Raw genomic sequence first — 27,897 nt, forward strand, 5'->3', positions numbered from 1 at the left:
AAACCTAATTACTTTGTATGAGATGTCCTTTGCATCCTGTATACCAACAATTCGTGTGTAGAAGAGACTCACATTGAACATTATCAGCATTTGTTTTAATGTGTAAGAGTGTCATTATAGATTATAAAGTGATGTGATGTTCTAATCAGACCCAATGTCTATAAGTAGTGGGCACTCTCAGGAAGGTACCAACATAACAAGCAGCGGGAAACTAAGCAGCCAATCAGCGCATCGGTAACAGCCGTCATCCAACTAGCTGACCAATTGAAACGCCCCAGGTATCTCTAACTCATTGCTCGCTTCCCATTGAGTACCATCACCATGGAAACCAACAACTGGTTGTCACTGCATCTTTGCAGCATCATTTGCCATCTGATGGATCATTCCGCGGAATGTAAATAGTTCGTCGGTGCACCGCCGTTTGAAACGGAATATGTTTCAGAGAAAGACAGCGGCGGCGGACGGATATCGCGGTTGAGGCAGGTGCCGATGACGTCACGCCGTCCCTTGCCAGCCGGGGTGTGAGCGGCAGTGGCGGAGTCCGTTAGCTGCACTTTACCGGCTGTGCCTGTTATAACGACACCATGGTGGCCAAGCAGAGGATCCGGATGGCCAACGAGAAGCACAGCAAGAACATCACACAGAGAGGAAACGTGGCAAAAACTCTGGTGAGAAACTTCCTGCCATCACAGTTATCCATGCAATAGGGTACACAGGGTATCACTGGGGGGGAGGGGAGGCCTGGATCATGGTACCAACTGTAACCTTTAACCCCTGGGTGCATGGTGCCAAGAGTGCCCTTTAAGCCTGGGTGCATGGTGCTAAGTGTGCCCTTTAACCCCTGGGTCCATGGTGCCAAGAGTGCCCTTTAACCCCTGGGTCCATGGTGCCAAGTGGGCCCTTTAATCCTGGGTGCATGGTGCCAAGTGTGCCCTTTAACCCCTAGGTCCATGGTGCCAAGTGTGCCCTTTAATCCTGGGTGCATGGTGCCAAGTGTGCCCTTTAACCCCTAGGTCCATGGTGCCAAGAGTGCCCTTTAACCCCTGGGTCCATGGTGCCAAGTGTGCCCTTTAATCCTGGGTGCATGGTACCAAGTGTGCCCTTTAACCCCTGGGTCCATGGTGCCAAGAGTGCCCTTTAACCCTGGGTGCATGGTGCCAAGAGTGCACTTTAACCCTGGGTCCATGGTGTCAAGAGTGCCCTTTAATCCTGGGTGCATCATGCCAAGAGTGCCCTTTAACCCCTGGGTCCATGGTGCCAAGTGTGCCCTTTAACCCCTGGGTCCATGGTGCCAAGAGTGCCCTTTAACCCCTTAGTCCATGGTGCTAAGAGTGCCCTTTAACCCTGGTTCATGGGCCAAGAGTTGTCATTAACCCTGGGGCATGGTGCCAAGAGTGCCCTTTAACCCTGGTTCATGGGCCAAGAGTTGTCATAGACCCTGGGGCATGGTGCCAAGAGTGCTCTTTAACCCGTGGGTCCATGGTGTCAAGGGTGCCCTTTAACCCTGGGTGCATGGTGCCGAGTGCCCTTTAACCATGGGTGCATGGTGCTGCGTGCCCTTTAACCCCTGTGTCCATGGTGCCAAGGGTGCCCTTTTACCCTGGTCCATGGTGCCAAGAGTGCCTTTTAACACTGGTCCATGGTGCCAAGAGTGACCTTTAACCCTGGTTCATGGGCCAAGAGTGGTCATTAACCCTGGGGCATGGTGCCAAGAGTTCCCTTTAACCCCTTAAGGACACATGACATGTCTGACATGCCATGATTCCCTTTTATTCCAGAAGTTTGGTCCTTAAGGGGTTAATCCTGAGTCCACGGTGCCAAGAGTGCCCTTTAACCCTGGTTCATGGGCCAAGAGTGGTCATTAACCCTGGGGCATGGTGCCAAGAGTGCCGTTTAACCCTGGGTCCATGGTACCAAGAGTGCTCTTTTACCCCTGGGTCCATGGTACCAAGAGTACCCTTTAATCCATGGGTTCATAGTGCCAAGAATGCCTTTTAACCCTGGGTATACATGGCACCAAGAGTGCCCTTGAACCCCTGGGGCAGAGTACCAAGAATGCTCTCTAACCCCTGGGTTATGGAACCAAGAGTGCCCTTAATCCCCTGGGGCAAGGGGGATTTTTAGCCCTGGATTCATAGTACCAAGTGTGCACTTCAGCTCTGGGGCATGGTGCAAACAGTGCTATTTAACCCTGGGTCCATGGTCCAAGAGTGCCCTTTAACCCTGAGTCCATGGTGCCAAGAGTACCCTTTAACCCTGGTTCATGGGCCAAGAGTGGTCATTTACCCTGGGTCCATGGTGCCAAGAGTTCCCTTTATCCCTGAGTCCATGGTGCCAAGAGTGCCCTTTAACCCTGGTTCATGGGCCAAGAGTTGTCATTAACCCTGGGTCCATGGTGCCAATAGTGCCCTTTAACCCTGAGTCCATGGTGCCAAGAGTGCCCTTTAACCCTGTTTCATGGGCCAAGAGTTGTCATTAACCCTGGGGCATGGTGCCAAGAGTGCTATTTAACCCCTGGGTCCATGGTACCAAGAGTGCCATTTAACCCCTGGGGCAGAGTACCAAGAATGCTCTTTAACCCCTGGGTTATGGAATCAAGAGTGCTCTTAATCCCCTGGGGCAAGGGGGCTTTTTAGCCCTGGATTCATGGTACCAAGTGTGCACTTCAGCTCTGGGGTATGGTACAAACAGTGCTATTTAACCCTGGGTCCATGGTTCCAAAAATTTTCTTTAAACCAGAGTCCATTATATCAAGAGTGCTTTTTAACCCTTGATACCAACAGGGCTCTTTAACTCTGGGTCCACGGTAGTAAAAGTGCTCTTTAACCCATGGATCATGGTACCAAGAGGGCTTTTTAACTCAGGGTCCATGGTTCCAACAGTGCTATTTAAAACTGGTACAGGTGTGCCTTTAACACTGAGGTCATATTACCATAAACACTCTTTAACCCTGAGGGCATGGTACATGATTTTTCTGGGTATAGTGTTGTTAAACATGCAGTTTTGGTACAGTAAACCTTGGTTGGCCATGTATTGACAATGTCACTGGGTAAAATTGCGGCAAGAATATAGCTGGGTAGCTAGTTTGGCATATAGATAGAACTGATCAAGCCTATGATAAATAGCCTTGGTTTACCCTGTAGGAACACTGTAACTCACTGGGTATAAATTTGTTCAGAATAATACAAGTATCCTTGCAAACACAATATATCATGGTTCCTATTGGGCATAGAGTAATTGGTGCTGGTTAACCTTGTGTGCATAGTATCGTTAGCACTTTGTAAGCCTATAGGTACAGTGTCCCTGATTAACATGACTATAGTATCATTAGCACTGGGTAAAGCTATGGGGAGCATGGCATTGAAAAACCTGTGCTGGTAGCATATTTTGCACTGTGTAAACCTGTGCAGTAGCATAGTACTAAAGGATAAATCATTGGTACCTTGCCATTCTGTAATCCTGTTCCTTGTATACTTAGCACTAAGCAACATCTTGTTAATGTGAAAACCCTTGGAGCAGATTCTCTTAGTATAGATGTAAATCCAATGACACTTTTTAAAGCTATGTCTAGAATACTACAGGCAGTTAACCCGTGTTATCCCTGCAGTAAGCTTTGGGTACCATGTATCTGGGTAAATGTGGGCATAATATATTTAGCCAAAGCTTGCCCTATGGGAATGTATAATCACTACTAAGTAAACCTAGGACCATGATGCAATTAGTAATTGCTCATCCTGAGGGTACATTATCACTGTGTAAACATGGGATGGTGTCCCTTTGTAAACCTGAGCACATATTGATGCTGGTTAAACATGATCCTCCAATGAATACAGCATTATTGGTGTGGACAGTCTCAATAAGTGTAATATTGTGAGCATAGTCTAACTAGCAGTGGAGGCTAGACCATGGGTGCAGTTGGTCAGATCATGGACTCCTTAAAACACAGGTCTGTAGTCTGTATTATTGCCTCGTCATTTAGGGCTATCATTGACGAACAGTATCTGATGGTGGAGGTCAGTGCTGTAAAGTGATTATTGTTTCCCAAGTAGGTGTTTCTACAGATTTATTGTGTTGAATATAGTCCATGCCCTCTTGTTGGGTTAGTGGTCGAAAAATTGCAGGTCTATTTACTGGCAAAATGATCTGGTTGCATATTTAGACAGCAAAATCCAGACATTGTTCACATTATTTAAGTGTCAGGATTTTGCAATACTGGCTTTGAATGAACCAGAATTGTGTATGGATTTCAGCCGGACCAAATACTGAAAGATGGCTGAATACAGTTGCAAAAACTGTGATGAAAAAAACGACTAATTAAAAAAGAATCCTTGTTCAATTTTTGAGGCTTTCAGAAAGATCGACAATTCCAGACAGGAAAGGCCTTCCCAAGCTTTAAATTGTGAGTCAGAGCACTCTGTCAGCTAAGACTTGTCTCTCATGATAGTTGCTTGGAAATTATTTTTTTCAATTTGATCATTTTTATTTTGTCGTAAAAACATGTGGGGGGTACAGAAAGGAAAAGGGGGGGTAATCACACATCTTTATACAACACATTACACATTTGAATTTTGAGATGGTCACAGTTATTTGCCCCTGCTGGCTATGGACTGGTTCAGTGTTTTAGAATGCCCTCGCATAAGTGCTGGAATGTAGAGGTAGGTAGCGGGGGGGAGGGGGGGGAGGAGAGCAGCATTGAGAGATAGGGTTAGTATAGGGGGTGGGGGGTTGTTGCATCCAGCATGCCAGTTATAAAGGGGATTTGAGACCTTTGGCATTAGTGTTATGTCAGGGGTCTATGGTGTACGCCCATACCTAGATATACCTCGCTTGGTTAGCTAACCGTGGTGTTGTTTCCCAGTGGCGTCCCTATGTTTAGGTGTGGTGTATGTTTTCCCCGCTTGACTGATTTTCAAGTCTGGTGTTTCAGCACCCAATTATCCCATACCTCGTGTCTCCAACTCTTTTGAGGTGGTACCCGGGATATGTTGGATTCGTATTTCCCAGTTTGGGGGATATGTCGAATAAGCTCTTGTATCGATGCGTTAGTTGGCGATAGCCAGTTTTGTTGGGCCGCCACAGGTATGTGGAATACTAAGTATTTTATTGGTTTAGGGTAGGTGGTTTCGAACATAAGTAGAAGTAATTAGGCTGGGGAGTTCGGTATCGTGACAGAGGTGTGTTGGTGTATTAATCAGATGACTGCACTCCAACACGGACCACCAGGGAATGAGAGCCCCCCTCCCTGGCCATGTATCAAGCAGGGAGGGAGGACGAAAATAAATAAATAAAAATAAAAATAATAATAAAATAAAAATATTAATAATATAAAAAATAAATTGATATTAAAATAATAATAATAAAAAAAAAATGCCCACCCCTCCACCAAGGCTCTGCATCACACACACACACACTGCACTCATACACACACACTGCAATCACACACACACACACTATTCATACACACACACACACACACTGCATTCATACACGCACCGCATTCATACAAACACACTGCATTATATACACACACACTGCATTCATTATATACACACACTGTAAATAAATATTCAATTAATATAATTTTTGTGGGATATAATTTTTTTGGGAAATAATTTTACCACCCATTTTTTGGGGGGTAAAATTAGGGGTCTCGACTTATATTCGGGTCGACATATACTCGAGTATATACGGTAGCTGCATATATGTATGTATATAAATTAATCCAATAAAGATGAAACCAGAATATTGAAAACTAACTATATAAGACATTACAATGTGTGTTTATAAAAAGTTTTGTTAGTGTGTGAGAAAGCCAGAGTTTACATTAAGTCCTTCATTTCTGGTGTTGAAATGTGTGATCATTTTCATCTCAAATGTCTTTCGCTCATGAGAGTCTTTGAAGTTCCCTTTAAGATCTTTAATATTGAGGTTTTGGAGGGAGTGACCAGTCTGGGTGAAGTGATAACCAGCAGGGGTACAATATCAGTTTTCCTTGTGGTTCTTGATTGAGTGTCTGTGTAGATTCATTCTGAGATGCAGCTTAAGGCCAGTTTCTCCAATGTCCAACCTTTGCCATACACTGTACACTGTATCATGTACACCACATTTGCAGATATGCACGAAAATTATCTCTTAATGTTGTATGATTTGTTATTGTGCCTGGCTGTGTTATTGCCACATATATGTTGACACAGTTTGCAGAGCGATTTGTTGCATCATAGAGTGCCGTTCTGTGGTCAATTTGCTGCGGACCAATCTCTGTCTCAGGTTGTTTGAATGCTAGTATGGGGGGTTCAGGAAATATTTTTTTGAGTGTGGGGTCCTCTGAAATTATTGGTAGCTCTTTAATCATTTTACATACTCCTTCTAGAGTTGTGTTGTATGTAACTACTAGAGGGATTCTTGTTTTGTTTTCCTTTTCTTTTTGGCTCTGCCGGCAAGGAAGAAAACCTTATGTCTGTTGGCAGTGTGCGCTGACAACAGATGTAAATAATGCACAGAATTGACATTAGGGCAGCCCGGAACAGAGTTCCAAGCTGCCTAAGTCACAAGTGCAAGGGGTGCAACTTGCCCTGGCACTTAGTTTTGTCCTGGCGCATCGGTGTTTGTCGGTCCTTCTGCACCCCCTAGCAGTGGTTGGCTGAGGAAGAATGGAGGTGGCGGCGATGGAGCTGTAATCATCCTGTTCTTCTTGCCCTGCTCCCTTGCTGGAATATCACGTCACTCCGGCACCGGCATCACTAAATAGTATCTGTCAGTCAGTGAGTTTGTCTGTTTAGGTGACCGGCCCCTTCCTGTTGCTTGGGAAAGTTGCTTTTACTCACCTTTTTTTCCCACGCAATGCTGGTCTCGCCGCAACTGGCCCTTCCCTCCATGGCTGAGATCAGTTTTGATGATCTCAGCCAATCCAATTTCTTTCTGCAAGAACGCATTAGGAAGCTATTACACATGCACAGCAATACTCTGCGCTGCACCGATCAGCACTTCTTTATAGCAGCCATCTTAGTTACTGTCACTAGAGATGTAACTTGGCTGCAACGTAAACACTACTTTTCTTATCTCCTGGTCTGTTAATAGCCTTTTAGTGCCTGCAACATACTCCTGTGTGTGTAATTAACGTTCAAGTAAAAGAGATCAGAAATCCAGAAGAAAACACACTGTGCTGTAAGATCTGAAAAGTGAAACAAAATTGTGAAGGCTGTGTTAGTCACAGCCAGATGAGTTATGACGAGCTAAATAAACAGAAACAAGAGTTATTTAAATGGTTACTACAAGCATCATAATTACTACAGCCCGCTGTAGTAGTTGTGATATAAGGAGTACCCTGGCCTGGTTCCACAGTAATGGGGCAAACCATTTAGCACAGTTTTGCCCCGTTATCTGGGTTCTGTCAGACTTCGAGACTCCCTGGCAGTCCAGTAACGTGCTTCCAGCTTCTGCTGACAGTCATTCTTAGAGTTTGACCGATATAATTTTTTAAAAGCCGATACTGATTATCGGTCACCTTTCGGGCCGACAGCCGATAACTGGTACCGATAATCTGATAATTTACAGTTTTAAAAAAAAAAATCGAATCTCTGTATAAGTATAATTTTTCAATACTTATGTTTAAATGCCATATAACGTAGGTAGATATAGAGAGAGGGATAGAAAGATAGACCGACAGACAGGTAGACAGACAGACAGACAGTAAGATAGCTAGCAGGAATTTATGAACACTTTCTATATATCTGGGGGCATTTTTTTTTTATTTCTCTCACATATTCAAATGATTATGAGACATCAACTTAACTTAGAGTATGCTGTGAGATATTAGCACAACCTTAGATGAACTGTACAATATTTGCCAGCTGGAATCCAGCTATGGGACTGAGGCAAAGCAAGTCACCGTGCTTCCACTTAAACATGTGTCTACTCTGCACTGTATGACATAGATGAAAACCGCTCACTCTACTTGTATGTCTCTCAGCGGCACCCCATGTAATTCCACCTGACAGTTAAAAACAATAAACTATCCTTTATATTTTTACTTGGCTAAATCCATTCCACATATTTGCTTTGCATTGCATTTACAATATTAGGGATATGTGTAAGAGTAATATAAGACCAGGCAGTACCTTGCTGTTATTGTTATTGACTGAAGAGGGGACCCAGGACACACGTGGTAAGTGGAAGCCCAGGAGGACGCACGTGGTAAGAGGGGGCCCAGGGGGACAAACACGGCAAGAGGGAAACGTGTACTAGGAGGGAGCCCAGCAGACACACGCCATCTTTGGCTCTGCTCACCAATTCAACGATTTGATGGCAGGGGGCTTGCGAGAATCGGAGAGAAGAGCTGAAAATAATGTGTGCTGGGCCTCCGCCGCCCGCCCTATTGGCAATATCGGTATCATTATAAGCCTATAACTATAATTGCCAAAATGCAGAACATCAGCCAATTTTGTCGGCAAACCAATAATTGGTCGATTCCTTGTCATTCTGTGCAATGAAAGTAGCAAAGAATTGACATGAGCCTGGAACTCTACTTCTGGACTGGCTGATGACACCTCTGTGATGCTGCCGGACGTGGAGTTACAACTCCAGCAGCAGAAGAGTTAATCTCTATATGTGCAGTCTTACAAAGCAAAAATAATACACATACAGACTCCAGGCAACATGACCACTTCAAATCACTGGTGTTTGGATTAAAACCTTTAACTCCTAAATGGTAAAGAATTGAGCAGTGAGACTGCAGATACATGATCTATACACCAAAACTCCTTTATTAGGCTAAAGTTCTTCTGGTGCTTAGACCGGTCCCTTTAATTCTTGTGATTACATTGCACATGCATTAAATTCCCATCACAGATGTACAAAAAGTATTTTTACAGTAATCGAGTGATTATTCAATTTTGATTGCTGAACTATTGGGCAGTTCAGAAGTAAAATCTTGTGAGATATTTATTATATTTACTATTCTTTGAAATTTGCAAACCTTCTTCCGAATGCATCCTTAAAAAGTCCATCTGAAAAGCAAAATTCTGACTAGCTTTAAAATGATTTTCGATGTCCTGAGAAAATTCTGAATTAAACAAACCAGAAGCACATTTTCTTTTAATGTAAATATTTCAGAAGTGATGATGGTCACAAACATTTTAAAATAATGAGATTGCGGCCTTTGAAACAGGCTAGAGGTCATATATTACATCTTGATGGTTTTATCCAAATCAGGGATGTCCACATCAAGGTTCCAGTTTTGCACAGGCAAATTTAAATTAAAATTTAAACTAAATTGAAACCAAAATCAAAAGAGGAAAATAATACAGATATCCTGTATTTACAAAATTAAATATACTAGCAATATTTATATCTGGTCTAGTGATGTGATTCCATGACTACATGAGTTGTTCTCAATCCATTTCTGAGGGCACACAAGCAGTCCAGGATTTAGGAATTGTCCAGTGCTTTTCCACTGGAGGTTCTGACCAAACTTGTGGACCATTAATGTGCATTAAATCAGATTTGCACAACTTGGCAGTAGGTAGGGGCCAAAATTAAAATAGGCTAAACTTCTTCGGGCCACAGATAGGGTTTTAGTGCCTCATGTTCTAAGTAAATGTATAATTATTGAATAAACTATTTAGCAACTAAGCCATATTGTAAAAATGACTTTGCTAAGTGGTACAAGTTTGAATACATTTTTCCGGTTTTCTTACCGTTCATGGGACGTATTACACTTCTTGTCAGCAATCAGTTTATTGTGCTCCAGAATCATGTTTGAAATTGATGTTGTCATGTAAATTGATGTTTTCAATGACATACTGACAATGGTTGGTTGCTGCGGGTCACGTGACAAACAGGAGAGAGTGCACAGTGGCACCCCACGCACCAAGTAACATGAGGGCAGGCATAAGTTGTGCATGGATTAAGCACTCATTACAGCATCTTTATTTGAAAGTAAAGATATAACAAGTGCTTTGTCCTTGCAAAACTTTTTACAACCTCTAAATTTTTCACTGGCCGCTTGAAAATCCTAGCCTAATGTAATGCACTTGGGTCCCAAGTTTACAATTGTAAGTCAATCAGACAGCTGTTAGAGGCATTTACTTGTGAATGCTGTAGAACAGTTACATGCTTCAAGTTTGTAGGGAAGTCTCCCTTACAGAGAAGCATTTGTAATGCTTTTTTGCGTGGAGAATCCAATTAGCGATGTTCGGCAGTGCCATCAGTGCTTCTCTGTGGATAAGCATTTGATAGGCTGAGATCATCGGTCTGAATGGTTTCAGCAGGAGGAGGAGCTGCGGCAATATTAAAGGTGAGTTACATTTTATTTTTATTTGTTTTTTGGTTTATACAGGGGATCTGAATCCAAGTGTGACTTGGGACACACTAACATTATTAATACACATTTATAACATTAGTGTCCCTTCAATGACTGGGTTAGGAGCCACTAGACTAGAAGGCCTTAGTGACACTCTTCAGACCTTAACATAGATCTTTGTTACTGTATGAATGTTGCCAGACATGTCTTTTGGTGGTTAGTGAATATCATAGATTCTCATTCCATCTCTATCTTACAACAATAGCAAGTTTACATTCATTCAGTAATACAAGTAAATCATTCAGTTTAGATTTTATTCCTTATATTATGGTCTGATAACACAATTTCCAAAGTCTGCCTATGAATTTTTTTTTGATTCAGTAAAAATGTTTGTGGGAACAATGATCTAGAGCACATTTGTTGGCTGAACATTGTTAGAAGACTGCTTGTGTGTTGACAAGTAAACATCATGTCTTTCACTAATAAAGGGAAAGCAGAATATGTCAAGGGTAAGAATTGTTCCAGAGAGTAGATTATATGATACATTCGATAGAGTTACGCTACTTGTAGAGGTGAAGGATTAATTGATACAGTGTAATATTAATAAAGTTTATCCATTTTTTTACATTCATTTTTTTGTTGTTTTACTATTTTTTTCTGACAAACATCTCATTTTAATGTATATATACATTTTAGATCCACTTAATTAAATCATTTTCAACACGTGAGATGACAAACTGATAACAATGCAAATTCTTTTTTCCCCCACGTTTTAGAGGCCACAAGAAGAGAAATATCCTGTAGGACCGTGGCTTCTCGCACTGTTTGTTTTTGTTGTCTGTGGATCAGGTATGAATTAAAACCAAGCATAGTTAAAGGAACATAGTTAAAATGGACTTGTTCTGTTTCGATCTCTCAGGGATAAACACATCAATTATGCGATATTAAAGATGCTGCTATAGAACAGTAGTGAAGCTAATTCATCCAATTCATGTAGTGTCATAGAAATGTCTCGATTTGTAGCAAAGTGTTGTTTGGTCGTTAAAGCCAGCTGTCTTACTAGTGCCCACCAGAATATGGACAACTGTACCATGATCAGGTTTTACATATATTTAATACATATTTCTTTACAGTTTTGTGTCTTCAACTTACAGATCTCAGCAAACAAATTGTTTTAAACACTTGGAAATTGAGCATGAAGAATAAGTGAAAATGATTGAAATCAAAATAGCAACATGCAGAGAATGTGAAATAAAAATGTTCTAAAAAAACAAATGATCCATAAAAACAAATCTAAATTTACCTATGTATGTTTTATAATATTTTCTTTTCTAAGCTTCTTTCAGATAAGTAATTAAGTGACTTATATGACTGATGAGTCGCAGATTTTACCCAAACGACTAGAGAGGCGATAGAACACAGATATTTATGTACACTGTACTTTGACAATGTCAAGTTAAAGGGACACTATAGTCACCAGAACAACTATAGCTTGATGTAGTTGTTCTGGTGAGTATAATAGCTCCCTTCAGGCATTTTCAAGCAAACACTGCTCAGTGCTGCACAGTAGGCAGCTTTGCCGTTCAGCGTCTCCACGCTCTGCATGGGGACGCTGAATTTTCATCATAGAGATGCACTGATTCAGTGCATCTCTATGGGAAGGTGCAGATTGGCCAAAACCGTGTTTGGCCTCGCCCCCTTGCCGATTTTAGCCAATCCAATGCTTTCCCCATGGGAAAGCATGGGATTGGCTAAAAGCGGCAATTCTGATGATGTCACCTTGGGGGCGTGGCCAGCGCCGGCTGACCCATGGAAAACTGAAAATAAGGTGAGTTCTAACCCATTCTGAGGGGGCAAGTCACCTAAATGGTGGGTTTTCACTTTAGGGTCAGGAATACATGTTTGTGTTCCTGACCCTATAGTGTTCCTTTAAAATGATATCATATACACATTGCAATACTCTTTCACCATGGAAAAGACTTTTGTAGTATTGTAAGAAAGCTGGATTAAAACAGAATAAAGGAGGTCCCTATGATGTATTGCAGGACTCCTAGCACTGTTTACATCTGTGGTGTAATACTTTGTAAACAATTGTATTTATATGTGAATACTATTTTGTTGGTTTTAATGATATTTTTATAATATACATGCTTCTTATCCTGTTACCCTCTATCTTTAAAGAGGTGACACACAACCCATGGGGCGAAAACTGGTCCGTGGTCCCCCCCCCTCCCTTACTCTGCGCGGGCTGGGGCCACAACACATGGCGGCGGGCACCTGGTCGCAGGGGTCGCAAGGCTGCGACCCCTGCGACCGCGTTATGTACGCCAGTGCATGCAGATACACATACACTTAAAGGACCACTACAGACACCCAGATCAAATCAGCTCAATGAAGTGGTCTGGGTGCCAGGTCCCTCTAGTTTTAACCCTGCAGCTGAAAACATAGCAGTTTCAGAGAAACTGCTATGTTTCACTGAGGGTTAATCCAGCCTCTAGTGGCTGTCTCATTGACAGCCGCTAGAGGAGCTTCCGCGATTCTCACTGTGAAAACACAGTGAGAAGACGCCGAACATCCATAGGAAAGCATTGAATAATGCTTTCCTATGGGCGGTTTGAATGCGCGTGCGGCTCTTGCCACGCATGCGCATTCAGAGCTGAGAGGCGGATCGGGTCAGAGAGCTCCCCAGCGCCAAGGTCCGCTGGAGAAAGGTAAGTGCTTAAGACACACACACACACTCTCACGAACAGACGCATACACACTAGCTAACAGACACACACATTTACTGACAGACACACACTCAGTGACAGACAGACACACTCACTCACTTACAAAACACACACTCACTAACATTCGCACACAAACTAACACACTCAGTAACAGACACACACAGTAACACACTCACTGACACACTCTTAACACACACACTCTAACACTCACACACTCTTAACACACAAAGTTTTTAGTTTTTTTATTTAATCCCCCCAGCCTCCCTACCTGTGGGAGTGCTGAGGGGATTCCCTGGGGTCCAGTGGTATCACCAGGCGGGCTGTCTGGCTGGCGGGCGCTGTTCAGCTCCCTTGCGCGCCGCGTATTGATACCGGAGCCGGAAGATGACGCGCCAGACAGCCCGCCTGGTGATACCAGGGCCAGCCTCGGGGGGCCTGGAGGTGGCCGGCTCCTGGGCCCCCCAGGAGAAGAGGCTGGTCACACTGGCATACATACCGGGTCGCAGGGCGGCCGGGCCCCCTGGTGGGCCGGGCCCGATCGCAGCCGCGACCCCGGTATGTACGCCACTGAGGTGGCAGTTTTAGCCTAGGAATATGAAAATCCTTGCATCAACCTTGATGACACTGGCCATAATAGAAATTATGTAAAGGGTTAAGACATTATATATGGCATTCTGTCTCCACTTTCATTCTTTACAGAATGGCATATGGCTATTTATTTGAAAAGAAGGGAGTCTCTTAGATAACTGTTAGGTAAACTTTGCAGTAACTAGTTTATGACATCGAAACATATAGTATGAGACGGCAGATAAGAACAGTTTGGCCTATCTAGTGTGTGCATTTTTTTTAAAAATACTCTTATTAGTCCCTGGCCTTATCTTATAGTTAGGATAGCCTTATGCCTATCCCACGCATGCTTAATCTCCTTTACTGTGTTAATCTCTACCACTTTAGCTGGATGGCTATTCCATGCATCCACTACCCTCTCAGTAAAGTAATACTTCCTGATATTATTTTTAAACCTTTGTCCCTCTAATTTAAGAGGGACAAAGGTTGTTGTGGTAGTTTTCTTCTTTTAAATATAGTCTCCTCCTTTATTGTGTTGATTCCCTTTATGTATTTAAATGTTTCTATCATATCCCCCGTGTCGTCTTCCCTCCAAGCTATACATGTTAAGTTCCTTTAACCTTAACTTGTAAGTTTTATCCTGCAATCCATGAACCAGTTTAGTAGCCCTTCTCTGAACTCTCTCCAAAGTATCAATATTCTTCTGAATATGGTCTCCAGTATTGCGTACAATACTCCAAGTGAGGTCTCACCAGTGTTCTGTACAATGGCATGAGCACTTCCCTCTGCTGCTAATACCTCTCCCTATACAACCAAACATTCTGCTAGCATTTCCTGCTGCTCTATTACATTGTCTGCCTAGCTTTAAGTCATCTTTAACTCCTGACACGGCAACGGTGCTTGTCCATGCCACTGTCCTGCCTCACCTTGACTACTGTAATCCACTTCTCTGTGGTCTTACGTGTTCCCAACTTGCCCCGTTACAGTCTATAATGAATGCGGGGGCAAGGCTCATTTTCCTGTCTTCCTCCGCTTCCCCCCTTTGTCAGTCCCTACATTGGCTTCCCGTAAGATAAAGGACTCAATTTAAGATCCTGATAGTTGCTTACAAATCTCTACACAATGCTGCTCTGGCCTACTTATCCTCACTAATACACAAATATGTCCCATCTAGGCCCCTATGCTCTGCCTGAGACCTACGTCTAACCCAGTGGTAGTCAACCTTTTTCTACCTACCGCCCACTAATGCATCTTTCGTGATGGAAAAATGTCCTTACCGCCGACCAGTTTTCGCGCAAGTGCAGAATATTTTTTAGAAAGGAGGGTGTTTTAAAAAATAATAAACGTACATTTATCTTTTTATTTCTACTTAATGCATGTTTATAATGTTTTTAACTTTATAAAGTTTAATGAGAATACAATAAAGTAAATTGAAATTACCTTTACTAGTGATTAATGAGATCTTTGAGGTTGATGCTGCGAGACTAAATATTTGATATCTGGTTCGATTTTCGTAAGGAACAAACAAAGGTCTCCTCTTTCGGTGATATTCAGACGACTTCTCTGTTTGCGCACAATATGATTTCTCATCTGTGCATCAGCTCATCCCCTCTCCCTCCTCAATTCCCCTCCCCACCTTATTTCCTCTTTTTTCTATTTTTTAACCTTCCTTATAGCAATGCCCAGTAGGAAGGCTGAGCTAGGTAGCCCACTATAACAGACAGGCACACATACATACATACACACACACACACACACACAAACAAGACACACATACAAAGAAACATACAGACACACAGACAGGCACACATACAGACACACACACGACACATACATACAAACAGACAGGCACACATACATACAGACACACACACACATACAGACACACACATACAAAGACACACACATAAGACATACATAGACACATACAGACATACACAAGACACACATACAAAGATACATACATAGGACACACATACATAAAAAGACATACACACACAATACATACAAAGACAAGACACACATACATACACACATATATACAGACAGACAGACACACACACACACAAGACATACATACAAAGACACATACAGACAGACACACACAAGACATACAAAGACACACACTCGACATACATACAAAGACACATACACACAAACAAACACACACAAAATATTTTAGTCACCCTCCTATTTCCTACCTTTTAGGTGCAGGAGGGTGACATTCCCTGGGGTCCAGTGGTGGCTCAGGTGGATGGGAGTCAGAGTTCCCACTCTGACTCCCTCTTCTTTCTCCCACGCGGTCTGTGTTAGCTGGGAGGAGTGACGTGCAGTCACTTCCTCCCAGCTCTGTGATGTAATCACAGGGGGCCCGGTCGCGCTGTTAAAGCGCCCAGCGCTAACTGGGCCCCCTTACAATCCACATCCATTGGGTGGCCATGACAGCATGGGCCACCCGATGGACCCCTTGGACAGCAGCCCCGGTGGTTTGCCGCGTGGGGCGGGGCCGCAAATGGTCGAGGAAATCCCTACCGCCCACCTGGAATCCTGAAACGCCCACTAGTGGGCGGTAAGGACCAGGATGACAACCCATGGTCTAACCTCTGTTCATACTCCTACCTCTGATGCTCACATTAAAGACTTCTCTAGGGCTGCACCGTTCCCATGGAACGCCCTTCCCCTCTCTGTTAGACTTTCACCCAATCTCCATTCATTCAAAAAAATCTTTGAAACCTTACTTCTTTAGGAAAGCATATCAATTAAACTGTGAACAGCTTTCCCTCCCCGCACCCTGATTCCTCTCCTGAAACTGTCATCAAAACAAAACAATGAACAGTATCCTAGCAACCTACGTTTCTACCCTACCCTTACCTTTTGTGTCACTATAACCCACTACCACTAGCATTTAAACTCATTGAGCAGGGCCCTCAATCCCTCTGTTCCTGTGTGTCCAACTTGTCTGGTTACAAATACGTGTCTGTTGTCCACCCATTGTATAGCACTATGGAATTTGTTGGCACTTTATAAATAATAATAATAATCTGAAATAATTACTCATAAATCCCTTTCCTCAGATGTTGAGGTTAGTACTGTATCAAATATTCTATACTCTGCCCTTGGGTTTTTACATTTTGTGCAATGAAATGGATGCTGTAGTCAATAGTTGAAGTGATTATTTGCATTATAGTCCCCTGGCACCGTCCTTCCATTCAGTGTTAAACAGTTTTTAATTTATTAAAGGGTACCTATAGTAACTAACAAAATAAAGACTTCTCATCTTGTTTCCACTGCTGGAACTCCTCCTCTGCAGCCTCCAGCTCAGCCTCTGGTGAAGTCAGCAAGCATGCTGATGTCATCCACGACCATGTCCAACCCTGTAAGTGAAGATTTCCTGCGTCAGGAATTTTCCCTTATGTCATGCCATGGACTTCTAATCAATTTGGAACTCTCTGTATTTCTCCTTGTCCCCACACCTTCTTCTCTGTATGTCTCCTTGACTCCAGAGCTTGTTATAGAGAAGCATTTGACTGGAGAGTGCATGTGTGGAAAAACGTCACATTCCTGCTATCAGATGCTACTAAAATTTTACTCAGTTTGGAGAATAAAGCTCCTCTAGAGGGACAGCCACTAGAGGTGGATTTAACCTTGCAATGTAAACATTGCGATTTCTACAAAAATATATACAATGTTTTAAATTGCACAATTAGAATGACAGGACCCCTGTGCCCAGACCACTTTAAAAAAGATTAAGTGATCTAGGTGACTATTGTGTTCTTTTAATGCTAAGTGAGAGTCCCCCAACAGTCCATTCCTAAAGTGTGTAATCTTAGCCTTATCCATACTTCCAGTTGGGGCTCGGTTGTGGATAGCTTTATTTTGTGTTAACCCGCTCAAAAATAGTTTAACTCTGAATGCAGGGACATTGCCAAAGGACCCCAGGCACTATAAATAATTGAATTAGGTGAAATGGTTATAGTGCCTACAGTGTCCCTTTAAGGGGATACGCCAAGGATCATTACCACTACACCCTTTCCTCAGTTATAGTGCAAACCATTTATCAACAGCTTACCCTTTTACTTGGGTCTTGCCAAACTCTTGATCTGCTCTGAAGCAGGATTTACGACAGCTCTGTAGAAGCTGGATGTTGATCATGACAGCATTATTTGCTTAAGAGTGTCAGACGACTGCTTTCAGCCAGTGATAGCAGTTATGACCAAGAAACAGGGGTGTGGAAATGCACTCAATCCCCTATAATGTGTATCTGGGTGCAGCCAGACCGGTCCCAGAACCAAGAACCAGATACTTGACTAGGCGAAAAATACAGTGGAGTTACACCTCAGGCAGCAGATGGGTTAATAATAACATAGTATGAAATAGCGAAATGCTGAATATACAGACTCCAGGCACCATCACTTCAAATCATTGTAGTAACCCTTTAAGAAAAAAACACTCACACGTTGTATTATGTAAATTTCTTCATGAAAAATTCAAGAAATCTGGACTTTTAAATCCCCCACAACATATAGCATTAGTGAGTGCTCATTGAGATTGATGCTTTGATATAGAGAAAGCAAAACTCAAAAACAAAATGTCTATAAATGAGTGAAAATATGTGTGTATTAACCCCTTAAGGACCAAACTTCTGGAATAAAAGGGAATCATGACATGTCACACATGTCATGTGTCCTTAAGGGGTTAAAGGTTTTTTTTACAGACATTAAAGGAACACTATATGGTCAGGAACACAAACCTTTATTCCTGACCCTATAGTATTAAAACCACCATCTAGCCCCCCTGCCCTCCTGAAATATAGCAAAATCTTACCTTTACTCCAGTCTGCTGCTGCTGGCTATGCCCCTGATCTGCCTACTTGGTTGACATCATCAGAAGTGGTGATTAAAAGCCAATCACAATGCTTTCCCATGGGCAGAGCCAGCACAAGCCAGACACAGCCCTGGCCAATCAGCATCTCCTCATCATAGTGATGCATTAGATCAATGCTCTATGAGGAAAGTTCAGTGTCTCCATGCAGAGGTGTGCTGCACTGCCCCAGAAAGCACCTCTAGTAGCAATCTGAGGAGTGGCCAGTGGAGGTATCCCTAGGCTGTAATGTAAATACTGCATTTTCTCTGAAAAGACAGTGTTTACTGCAAAAAGTCTGAAGGGAATGATTAGTATACTCATCAGAACAAATGCAATAAGCTGTAGTTGTTCTTGTGACTATAGTGTCCCTTTAATATTTGCATGTTGATTCAGAGAGATATCATGTTACCAATCTGTAATCAAGAAGGGTAGTTTCCCTTTTGAGTCAAAATCACATTTAAAAGTGATCCAGCCTAGGAGCACTTGCTTTTATGCACCTCAAATTGAAATCGGATCTGAAATTGAAAGGTGTTTAAAAAAAAAAAAAGAAGAAACCTTATGTCTGCTCTGGCTGTGAACATTTTAACAATTAAAATTTTTTTTAAAAATACATTTTATTTAGAATGTTAATTAGAAAAAACATTACATGTGCGTTTTACATAAAGCATTCCATAGAGCATGGAAGCTGAAAATTGCAACAGTTGACAATAAAGAAATCGCTTATAATTACCCTGTATTGTTTTCTGTTTTAAAACAAGAACATAAACAATTTTGGACCCCCTTTTTTTTATATTTCCCCTCAACTGTACATAATTGAGCTAAGTGAGACTATTTAAGACATAGTGACTGGGTTGATGGTACACAATCAATGGAAATAGTTAACATATCAGACTCAATTTCCATGTTAAAAGAAGTTATAGTGCAGTGTTAAGCAGGCAAAACAAATTCTGAAAATCTAAAACAATTCAGGACTGGTTCATCATGCCCCAATCACGCTCATGAATGGGGGAGGGGGGTTACAACTCTGGCAGCAAAGGGGTTAAACTCTGTATGTGCAGCGTTTCAAATCGAAAAGCATAAAGACTGTGATTCTATATGATTCTAGGACTAAATGTTTACTGTGACTATCGACCACAACGTCGTCAGAGACTAGAGAGCACCAATGGCTATTGTGTGTCAATTCTTTTAATAGAATGTATGAGAATTCTTAAAGATGTAGCATAATTGTAACATATACAGTTGTCTCAAAGTAACAATAGCTTTTCCAAAACAGGAACAGGTTATTTGATCATGGAAGAAGTATATGTAGCAACTTAAGCGCAAAAAGAACAAACGCCCCACCACCACAGTGGTATAGAATAATTACAGACATGTAAAACGTAGTATATACAGTGAGTAATACACATTTTTCACATGGACCTCCAAACATGAAGACTCATATATCTATATATATATATATATATTTTTTTTTTTTTTTTTTAACAGAGAGGGCTTGTTGATACCCATTACATACATTATGACTGATATATACAAAAACATAAACGAGGGGGGAGTTGTCATGTACTAATTTTAACCTAGTTCAGCTAAAGGAAAAAAATGACTCAAATATAGAAATACAAAAATGAAAACGTGATTTTTCTTTCTAAGAAAATTTTAGGAATTTGGATTTGTTAGAAATAATAAACAAATATATCTATTTTACTTTTTTTTTTTTTTTTTTTTTTTTAAATATCCAGTATGTTTTTCTCCACACTCCATGGATCTCTTATTAGTATTTTAGTAGGAGATCCCTAATGATGACATTGACAGGGTATCCTTGGAGCCTGCACGGTGTTCATCATTAAGAGTAAGCTATCAGCATCATTTGGGGGAAAAAACGTCTTCCCTTGTGTTGTGTACTATAACAGGCCTTTGACAGTATTGCAGTTTGTTCTCAGTGTATCTGATCACACTTGGCGATCAGACACTGAATTAATTGCTGAGACCGATTTTTGATCAGGCACACAGGGGTTACAGGAATCCTCAGACCTTATGGGTCTTTCACATATCCCTGGCACCAGTGAAATCAGTGAATATGTCACTGTGGCATTGCAGAACGCAGACGTTCGGCCATTATTTTTTATAGGATGTTACACCGCTCCCTTTGTTAAAGAATTCTTATATTGCTGCACTGGAATGTAATTGAATTGATTCCATTGCAATTCTACCAATATTACAAGAAAAAGTAGAGATTTTGTCATAAGGGCGCATCTGAGATTGATAAAACTTGACAAAAGGCAGAGCTTCTGGTTGTGTTTTGTGAGCTAGCGACGGCTGTGAGGAAGAAGCATCTTCCGACACATTGCGGGAGAAGTTTCACATACTGTGAGTCCTCTGTGATGGGCTTCAGGTAAGTATATATCTCTTCAGCTTCTCTCCTAGAATAAATATATATATATAACAAAATACAGGTAATCCTTGTACGCACGCCTATGTTGAGAATTTGCCAGGTGCTAGAAATCCAGGGGAAAAAATTCATTTGCAGATAGTGATCAGCACTCTCGGTCTTTAAAGGTTAAAAATTAAAATTTATTGAATACCCATTAAAAATACGATCGATGTTTCAGTCCCCTTTGGGACTTTCATCAGGATCAGGCACAGGGAGACTACCTGGGATGCCAGGCAAGTCCCCACATCACGATCGCCCGGGGAAAAACACCAGCAATCGGGTAAGTGCATATTTACCTAGTACATCCGCGGTCCTTAACGACCATTTGTTGTCGGACGTACCTAGTACGTCCGTGGTCGTTTAGGGGTTTAAAGAGCAGAGTCAGCATTTCAGTTCCCGCAGTGGAGCTTTCATCGGAACATATACAAACAAATGTAAACCCATCAACAAGGTACTATATACACCCCAAATGTATAAAATAATTCAAACTTACCATCTCCAGATGCATGGCGTTCACATCAAGCCCGGAGCGCGCAAGTCTACTGCTACTCGCAACCTCGTGCAGGGCCAAAAGCCAGAGGAGGTGGAGGTCCGTGAGTTTCACCTAATGGTCATGGAGATGCTTGGAACGCAAGCGCTCCTCTGCATACCTCAGCGATCGGCTTGAAACTTGCCCTGGCTTGTGGAATCGAGACGAAGGCCATGCGTCCGTGATGGAAAGAAATACTAAATATTGTTAACAAATAAAAACAAGAAAAGACCAAACACCGTATATATGCATGTACACATTGCATTATGGGAAACTAACATATTACCCCGTTGGAGAACGGAATATGTATCTACATTAACACAATAATCATTAACTTTAGGCTGAGCTTTATACATATTACCAAGGCGAACAGGAACCACAGTCCATAATGAAACCACAATGCAAAAAGGGTGTTGCAGTGGATGTGATCTATTTGGATTTTGCCAAGGCATTTGATACAGTTCCACACAAAAGATTAGTGTTCAAACTCAAGGAAATTGGTCTAGATGAAAATGCTTGTTCTTGGGTAGAACATTGGCTTAAAAACAGAGTACAAAGAGTTGTCGTTAATGGTACATTTTCAAGCTGGACAGAGGTGGCAAGTGGTGTCCCTCAGGGGTCTGTTCTGGGACCCCTTTTATTTAACATGTTTATAAATGATCTTGAAGACAGCATTGAAAGTCATGTTTCAGTGTTTGCAGATGACACAAAACGTTGTAAAATAATACAATGTGAGCAAGATATTACTTTGCTGCAGAGGGATTTAGATAGACTGGAGGACTGGACACTCAAATGGCAGATGAAATTTAATGTTGAAAAATGCAAAGTTATGCACTTCGGCGTAAAGAATACACACGCAACGTATACCCTTAATGGAAGCGAATTAGGGATAACAACACACGAAAAGGACTTGGGAATTGTTATAGACAACAAACTATGCAACAATGTGCGATGTCAATCAGCAGTGGCCAAGGCCAGTAGGGTATTGTCATGCATGAAAAAGGGCATTCATTCTCGGGACGAGAATATCATTTTGCCTCTTTATAAATCACTGGTAAGACCACATATTGAATATGCTGTGCAATTTTGGGCACCTGTTCTAAAGAAGGATATTATGGCACTAGAAAAAGTGCAGAGGCGGGCTACAAAATTAATAAAAGGAATGGAACATATCAGCTATGAAGAAAGGTTAACAAATTTAAACCTATTTAGTTTAGAAAAACGTCGCCTGAGAGGGGATATGATAACATTATACAAATATATTCGGAGCCAATACAAACCATTGTGTGGAAATCTATTCACAAACTGGACTTTACATAGGACACGAGGCCATGCGTTTAGACTGGAAGAAAGAAGATTTTGTCTAAGGCAAAGGAAAGGTTTTTTTTACTGTAAGAACAATCAGGATGTGGAAGTCTCTGTCTGAAGAAGTGGTTTTATCAGAGTCCATACAGATGTTCAAACAGCTACTAGATGCGTACTTGCAAAAACAGAATATTTAAGGATATAATCTTTCAATGTAGGGTAATAACTGCTTGATCCAAGGATAAATCTGACTGCCATTCTGGGGTCAAGAAGGATTTTTTTTCCTAGCTTGTTGCAAAATTGTGCTTCAAACTGGGTTTTTTTTTTTTACTTCTTTTGGATCAACAGCAAAAAAAAAAATTTGAGGAAGGCTGAACTTGATGGATGCAAGTCTCTTTTCAGCTATGTAACTATGTAACTATGTAACAAAGAATAGGAACACATCACAGAAATAGCAATAGATACCGTACTGAACTAGTTAAAGAGGGGAGTCAATGTATAATGCCTGGAAATAACAGGCATATAACTAGCCAATTACAACCTATAGGGAACTAAGCCATGCAGGCAACTAGTCATATGTTGGTCTCTATCATTTACAGAGAACAGCATATGACTAGTTGCCTGCATGGCTTAGATACAGCAGTTCACTCCTATGAGTCATGGATTGCTTTTAAAGCTACTTTTATTTTTCTGCTGACATTGGCCAAATAGAAAGGAAAAACAGACAATAAAAGGACACCACAGATGGTAAAATAACATATTTAACATATTTAAACCAGACTTTATTAAAATAGAAATAAAAACTAAATAAAAGAGTTACTTACGCACTATGCCAAATCCCTATGCACATTTAAATAACTGGAGGTTATGAAATTATCGTTTTCTAAAACGTGGAGAAAGATGGGAAAGTAACCGGTTTATTCGCTAAAGTGAGAATTCACAGTGAACTTCAGTGAAGTTTCACACAGTGAAGTTTAAAGGGACACAATAGGCACCAAAACAACTTTAGCTTAATAAAGCAGTTTTAATGTATAGATCATGCCCCTGTAGTCTCACTCCTCAATTCTCTGCCATTTAGGAGTTACAACGTTTTGTTTATGCAGCCCTAGTCACCCCCCCCTGCATGTGACTTACCCAGCTTTCCTAAACACTTCCTGTAAAAAGTCATTCTAATTAGTTTAGAATTTCTTATCTCCTGCTCAGTTAATAGAAGTCTATACCCTGCAGAAGCCTCCTGTGTGTGATTAAAATTCAATTTACAGAGCAAGAGATAAAAACTTTTAAAGTAAGTTACATCTAATTGAAAATTAAACCATTTTGTTTCCATGCAGGCTGTGTCAGTCACAACCAGGGGAGGTGTGGCTAGGGCTGCTTAAACTGAAACAAGTAACTCTAAAAATGGCTAACTAAATGGCAGTGAATTTAGCAATGAGACTGCACGGGCATGATCTATATACCAAAACTGCATCATTAAGTTGTTTTGGTGACTTTAATACCCCTTTACGTTTAAAATAGCTGGATTGGAAAAATTCTCTTAGTCAGCTAAACTACTCTGGCCTTAAAGGGACACTCCGGTAATCTAAATGAAGTTTTTATTGTGCCAGAGGGCCCCGGGTGCACTGTTACCTTAGGGGGTTATACCATTCTCGAACGGTTTAACCGCAAAGTGAGCCTCAAACGCCGATCAATAGGTCCACCAGGTGGCATACGGCTTGTGATTCTCAGTTTGTGGAAACGCGGAGTGCCGACAGTCAGAGGTGCCGCTAATTGGCTTAGGTAGGTTTCTTTTTTTTTTTTTAAGCAATGGGGAGCTACTGATGGTTTAGAGCGTCAGCTAATTGCTTTAAGCCAATCAGCGGTGCACCTGCCTGGCAGCCCTCCGCATTACCTCAAACTGAAATTCAGAAGCTAGATGCTGCCTGGGGTCCTATGTGATTTAGATGAAGTTGTTATGGTGACCAGAGTGTCCCTTTAAATTAAAATTCACCACGAATCCTCCCTGTAGTAAATAACCATATTAGTCAACAGCTATGGTGTTTTTTTAAGGAGACATATTAGCAAAAAGAAAAATATTTAGGTATGTATGTTTTGGAGCCGAGTACTCGAGTACTTGATTGATGAGCTTGTTTCCAAACTTGTCTCCAAGTGTAAGTGACCAACTGCTAATCTCTAAAGTTACCATCATTAGCCTTAGCAAGCGGTTTCTCAACTGCAAAATTTCACCACTAGCAACAGGGAATTACTAGCCAGCATTACTGTTCACGGCTCCCATAGATTATAGTGACAGCTTCTTAGTGACTGGTTTCTGACTATGTATAAAATATTTTACCAAGAAGGATACATTGAGAGATCTCTCATTTGTTCAAGTTTCTCAGTCTCACTAAAGTATACTGACTGCCACTACCCCTTAAATGTAAAACTGCCTCTGCCTGGTGGAAAGACACAAAATCAGATTATTAGCTGAAAAGGGCCCCATGCATTCCAAAAGAGAGAATACAGGTTTGATAAATGTCATTAGATTTTCAAACAGTGATGTCCTGTTCAACACCATAAAAACCTGTAGATACATGCATTTGAGAAACAACAACCACTTTAAAGAGGTTCCCAATGGCAGCCATAGAAGACAGGGCAATACGCAGGCCTGTCTTTTAGTGCGTTTAAGATCTAATGTCCCAATGAAAAGACAATGGGTAACACCAGAAATACTGTTAGAGCAGCAAAGCATGTCTACAGGATCTATACCCAGAATATTAATATCGGTTTAAATTTAGAGGTAGATTTATCAAAGTGTTTTGTTGTAAAAAGTGATGCAAAAATGCTATCAATGAAATGTGCCTACTGGTTCCACTGGTTTCCATGGTGATTTCCCAACTTTAGAACTTAACAAGGAAAAAGGAAAAATTATAAATCTTCCACACATAGTGTAAAAATTATCTGCATGGAGGTGCTGAATGATTCAGACAGACAGACAGACAGACAGACACACACACACATACCATGACACACAGACACACAGACACACACACACAATGACACACACCATGACAGACAGACACACACACACACATATATATATATATATACAATGGCAGACACACGCACACACTATGACACAGACAGACATACTCACACACCATGACACAGACAGACCCATACACTCACATTGACAGACAGACACACACTGACACAGACTCACACATTATTGCTTGCATTGATACCTGTGGGATCCAGTAGGCGACTGGCTGGGGGATCGTGCAGGCAAGTGGCAAATTGGTGGATTATGGAGGTATGCGGCATGCTGGGAGGACAAGGAGGCAGGCAGCGAGGGAGCTGTGATGTCCCTACTCTGCTCCCCCGTGCGGTGCTTAGTGAGGCTGGGGCCGGAATATGATGTCAAGCGAGGGAGCAGAGCATGGTCATCACAGCTCCTCGCCAGCCGCCTACTATTCGTGGAGCTAGCCGTCTGCCTCCCAAATTCCCCAGCCAGCATCCCGCCTGCCTCGGATGTAACAGGCTCACATATCCCAGATGCAAAGGCAAACTTCCTAGGTGCCATGGCGACCTGAAGCCTGGGATTTGTCGAGCCCTGATTTATGCTCTGGCTTGGCACCCTTGATGCTCAACTAGCCTAGACCTCCCAAATGTCATCATCTAACCTTATCATCCAAGATATGTGCAAACTACTGTTATGGTCAGCTAGGCTGGCTGAACTATATTTGATCAGTTGAGAAGTATTGTAACCATTGTTACACATATTTATATATTCAGACAAACAAGGCATTAGTATATAAACCACTGCATTGTTATCATGGTAACTGAAATAGTTTTCCTATCTCTTTTCTAGCAATTTTTCAGATAATCCAAAGCATCAGAATGGGCATTTGAGACGTTAAAGAAGATGGACATTTGCCTTACATTAGCATTGATACCTGAGAGTCACAGCTATGAGTCCATAGCAATTATTAATTTCTATGTGCCTACTGAGTTTACTACGAAGAAGGGAGAGAGACTTCTCATTGTTCATCTAGGTGCATAAACACCTGGGAGCGCCCAGTGCTTTTATATAAAATTGTTGACTTAATAAATAGGGTCAGCTGTGACAGCTTTATTTGTAATTTTTTTTTTCTTGATAGATCCGATGATACCGTTAAAAGTTTACATTTATTTTTTAATGTATACATTTGTGCTATGTTACTAATTTGCTTTTAAATACATATAAAATAAATTACCAGATTTTTCTTGTACTTGCTTTACTTTACAACTGATGTCTCAGTAAACACAGTATGCCAATGCTTTGGGGGAGCTTATCAACGTATACTGCCAGGTGTAGGAGAGCTTTGTCTCAGATCAATGAGGAAGGATACTGATGAAATAAACCAGTATAAAGTAGCTAGTCTTTACAGTGCCTTGCAGGGGTATTCACAGCCCCAAGCCAAATTTTACTTTGAAATGTAGCTCTGTGTATTTACTTAAAACACAATCATATTTTGAAGAATACCATTTGATTTATAATGAAATATTTATTAACCCCTTAAGGGCACATGACATGTGTGACATGTCATGATTCCCTTTTATTCCAGAACTTTGGTCCTTAAAGGGAAACTCCAGTGCCAGAAAAACGATCCGTTTTTCTGGCACTGGAGGGTCCCTCTCCCTCCCACCCCCCAATCCCCTGAAAACCCCTTCAGTCACTTACCTGGGACAGCGGCGATGTCCCTCGCCGCTGTCTCCGCCTCCGCGACGCTCCTCCTAATGATTACGTCGGCCGGTGGGCGAGACTAATCTCGCTCACTGGCCGAGGAGACCTAATGCGCATGCGCGGAAATTCCGTCTCCCCATAGGAAAGCATTGAAAAATCATTTCAATGCTTTCCTATGGGGTTTTGAGCGACGCTGGAGGTCCTCACACAGCGTGAGGACGTCCAGCGACGCTCTAGCACAGGAAACCTGTGCTAGAACCCAGGAAGTGACCTCTAGTGGCTGTCTAATAGACAGCCACTAGAGGTGGAGTTAACCCTGCAATGTAAATATTGCAGTTTATGAAAAACTGCAATAATTACACTTGCAGGGTTAAGGGTAGTGGGAGTTGGCACCCAGACCACTCCAATGAGCAGAAGTGGTCTGGGTGCCTGGAGTGTCCCTTTAAGGGGTTAAGGAAAGAAATATGAATCTGTTGC

At 41.7% G+C, this 27,897-nt stretch overlaps 1 protein-coding gene across 1 annotated transcript; it reads left to right on the forward strand.

Moving 5' to 3' along the window:
• Positions 1-351: 351 nt before the first annotated feature.
• On the forward strand, positions 352-26,862 carry SERP2 (stress associated endoplasmic reticulum protein family member 2). Its single transcript, XM_063425983.1, has 3 exons — positions 352-668; positions 11,077-11,149; positions 26,566-26,862. The coding sequence occupies exons 1-3, from the start codon at positions 585-587 to the stop codon at positions 26,604-26,606; spliced, it is 198 nt and encodes a 65-aa protein (XP_063282053.1). The 5' UTR covers positions 352-584; the 3' UTR covers positions 26,607-26,862.
• The last annotated feature ends 1,035 nt before the right edge of the window (positions 26,863-27,897 follow it).

The sequence above is a fragment of the Pelobates fuscus genome, chromosome 1 (genome assembly GCF_036172605.1).
Source record: "Pelobates fuscus isolate aPelFus1 chromosome 1, aPelFus1.pri, whole genome shotgun sequence".
In the NCBI taxonomy this organism is placed as follows: Eukaryota; Metazoa; Chordata; class Amphibia; order Anura; family Pelobatidae; genus Pelobates; species Pelobates fuscus.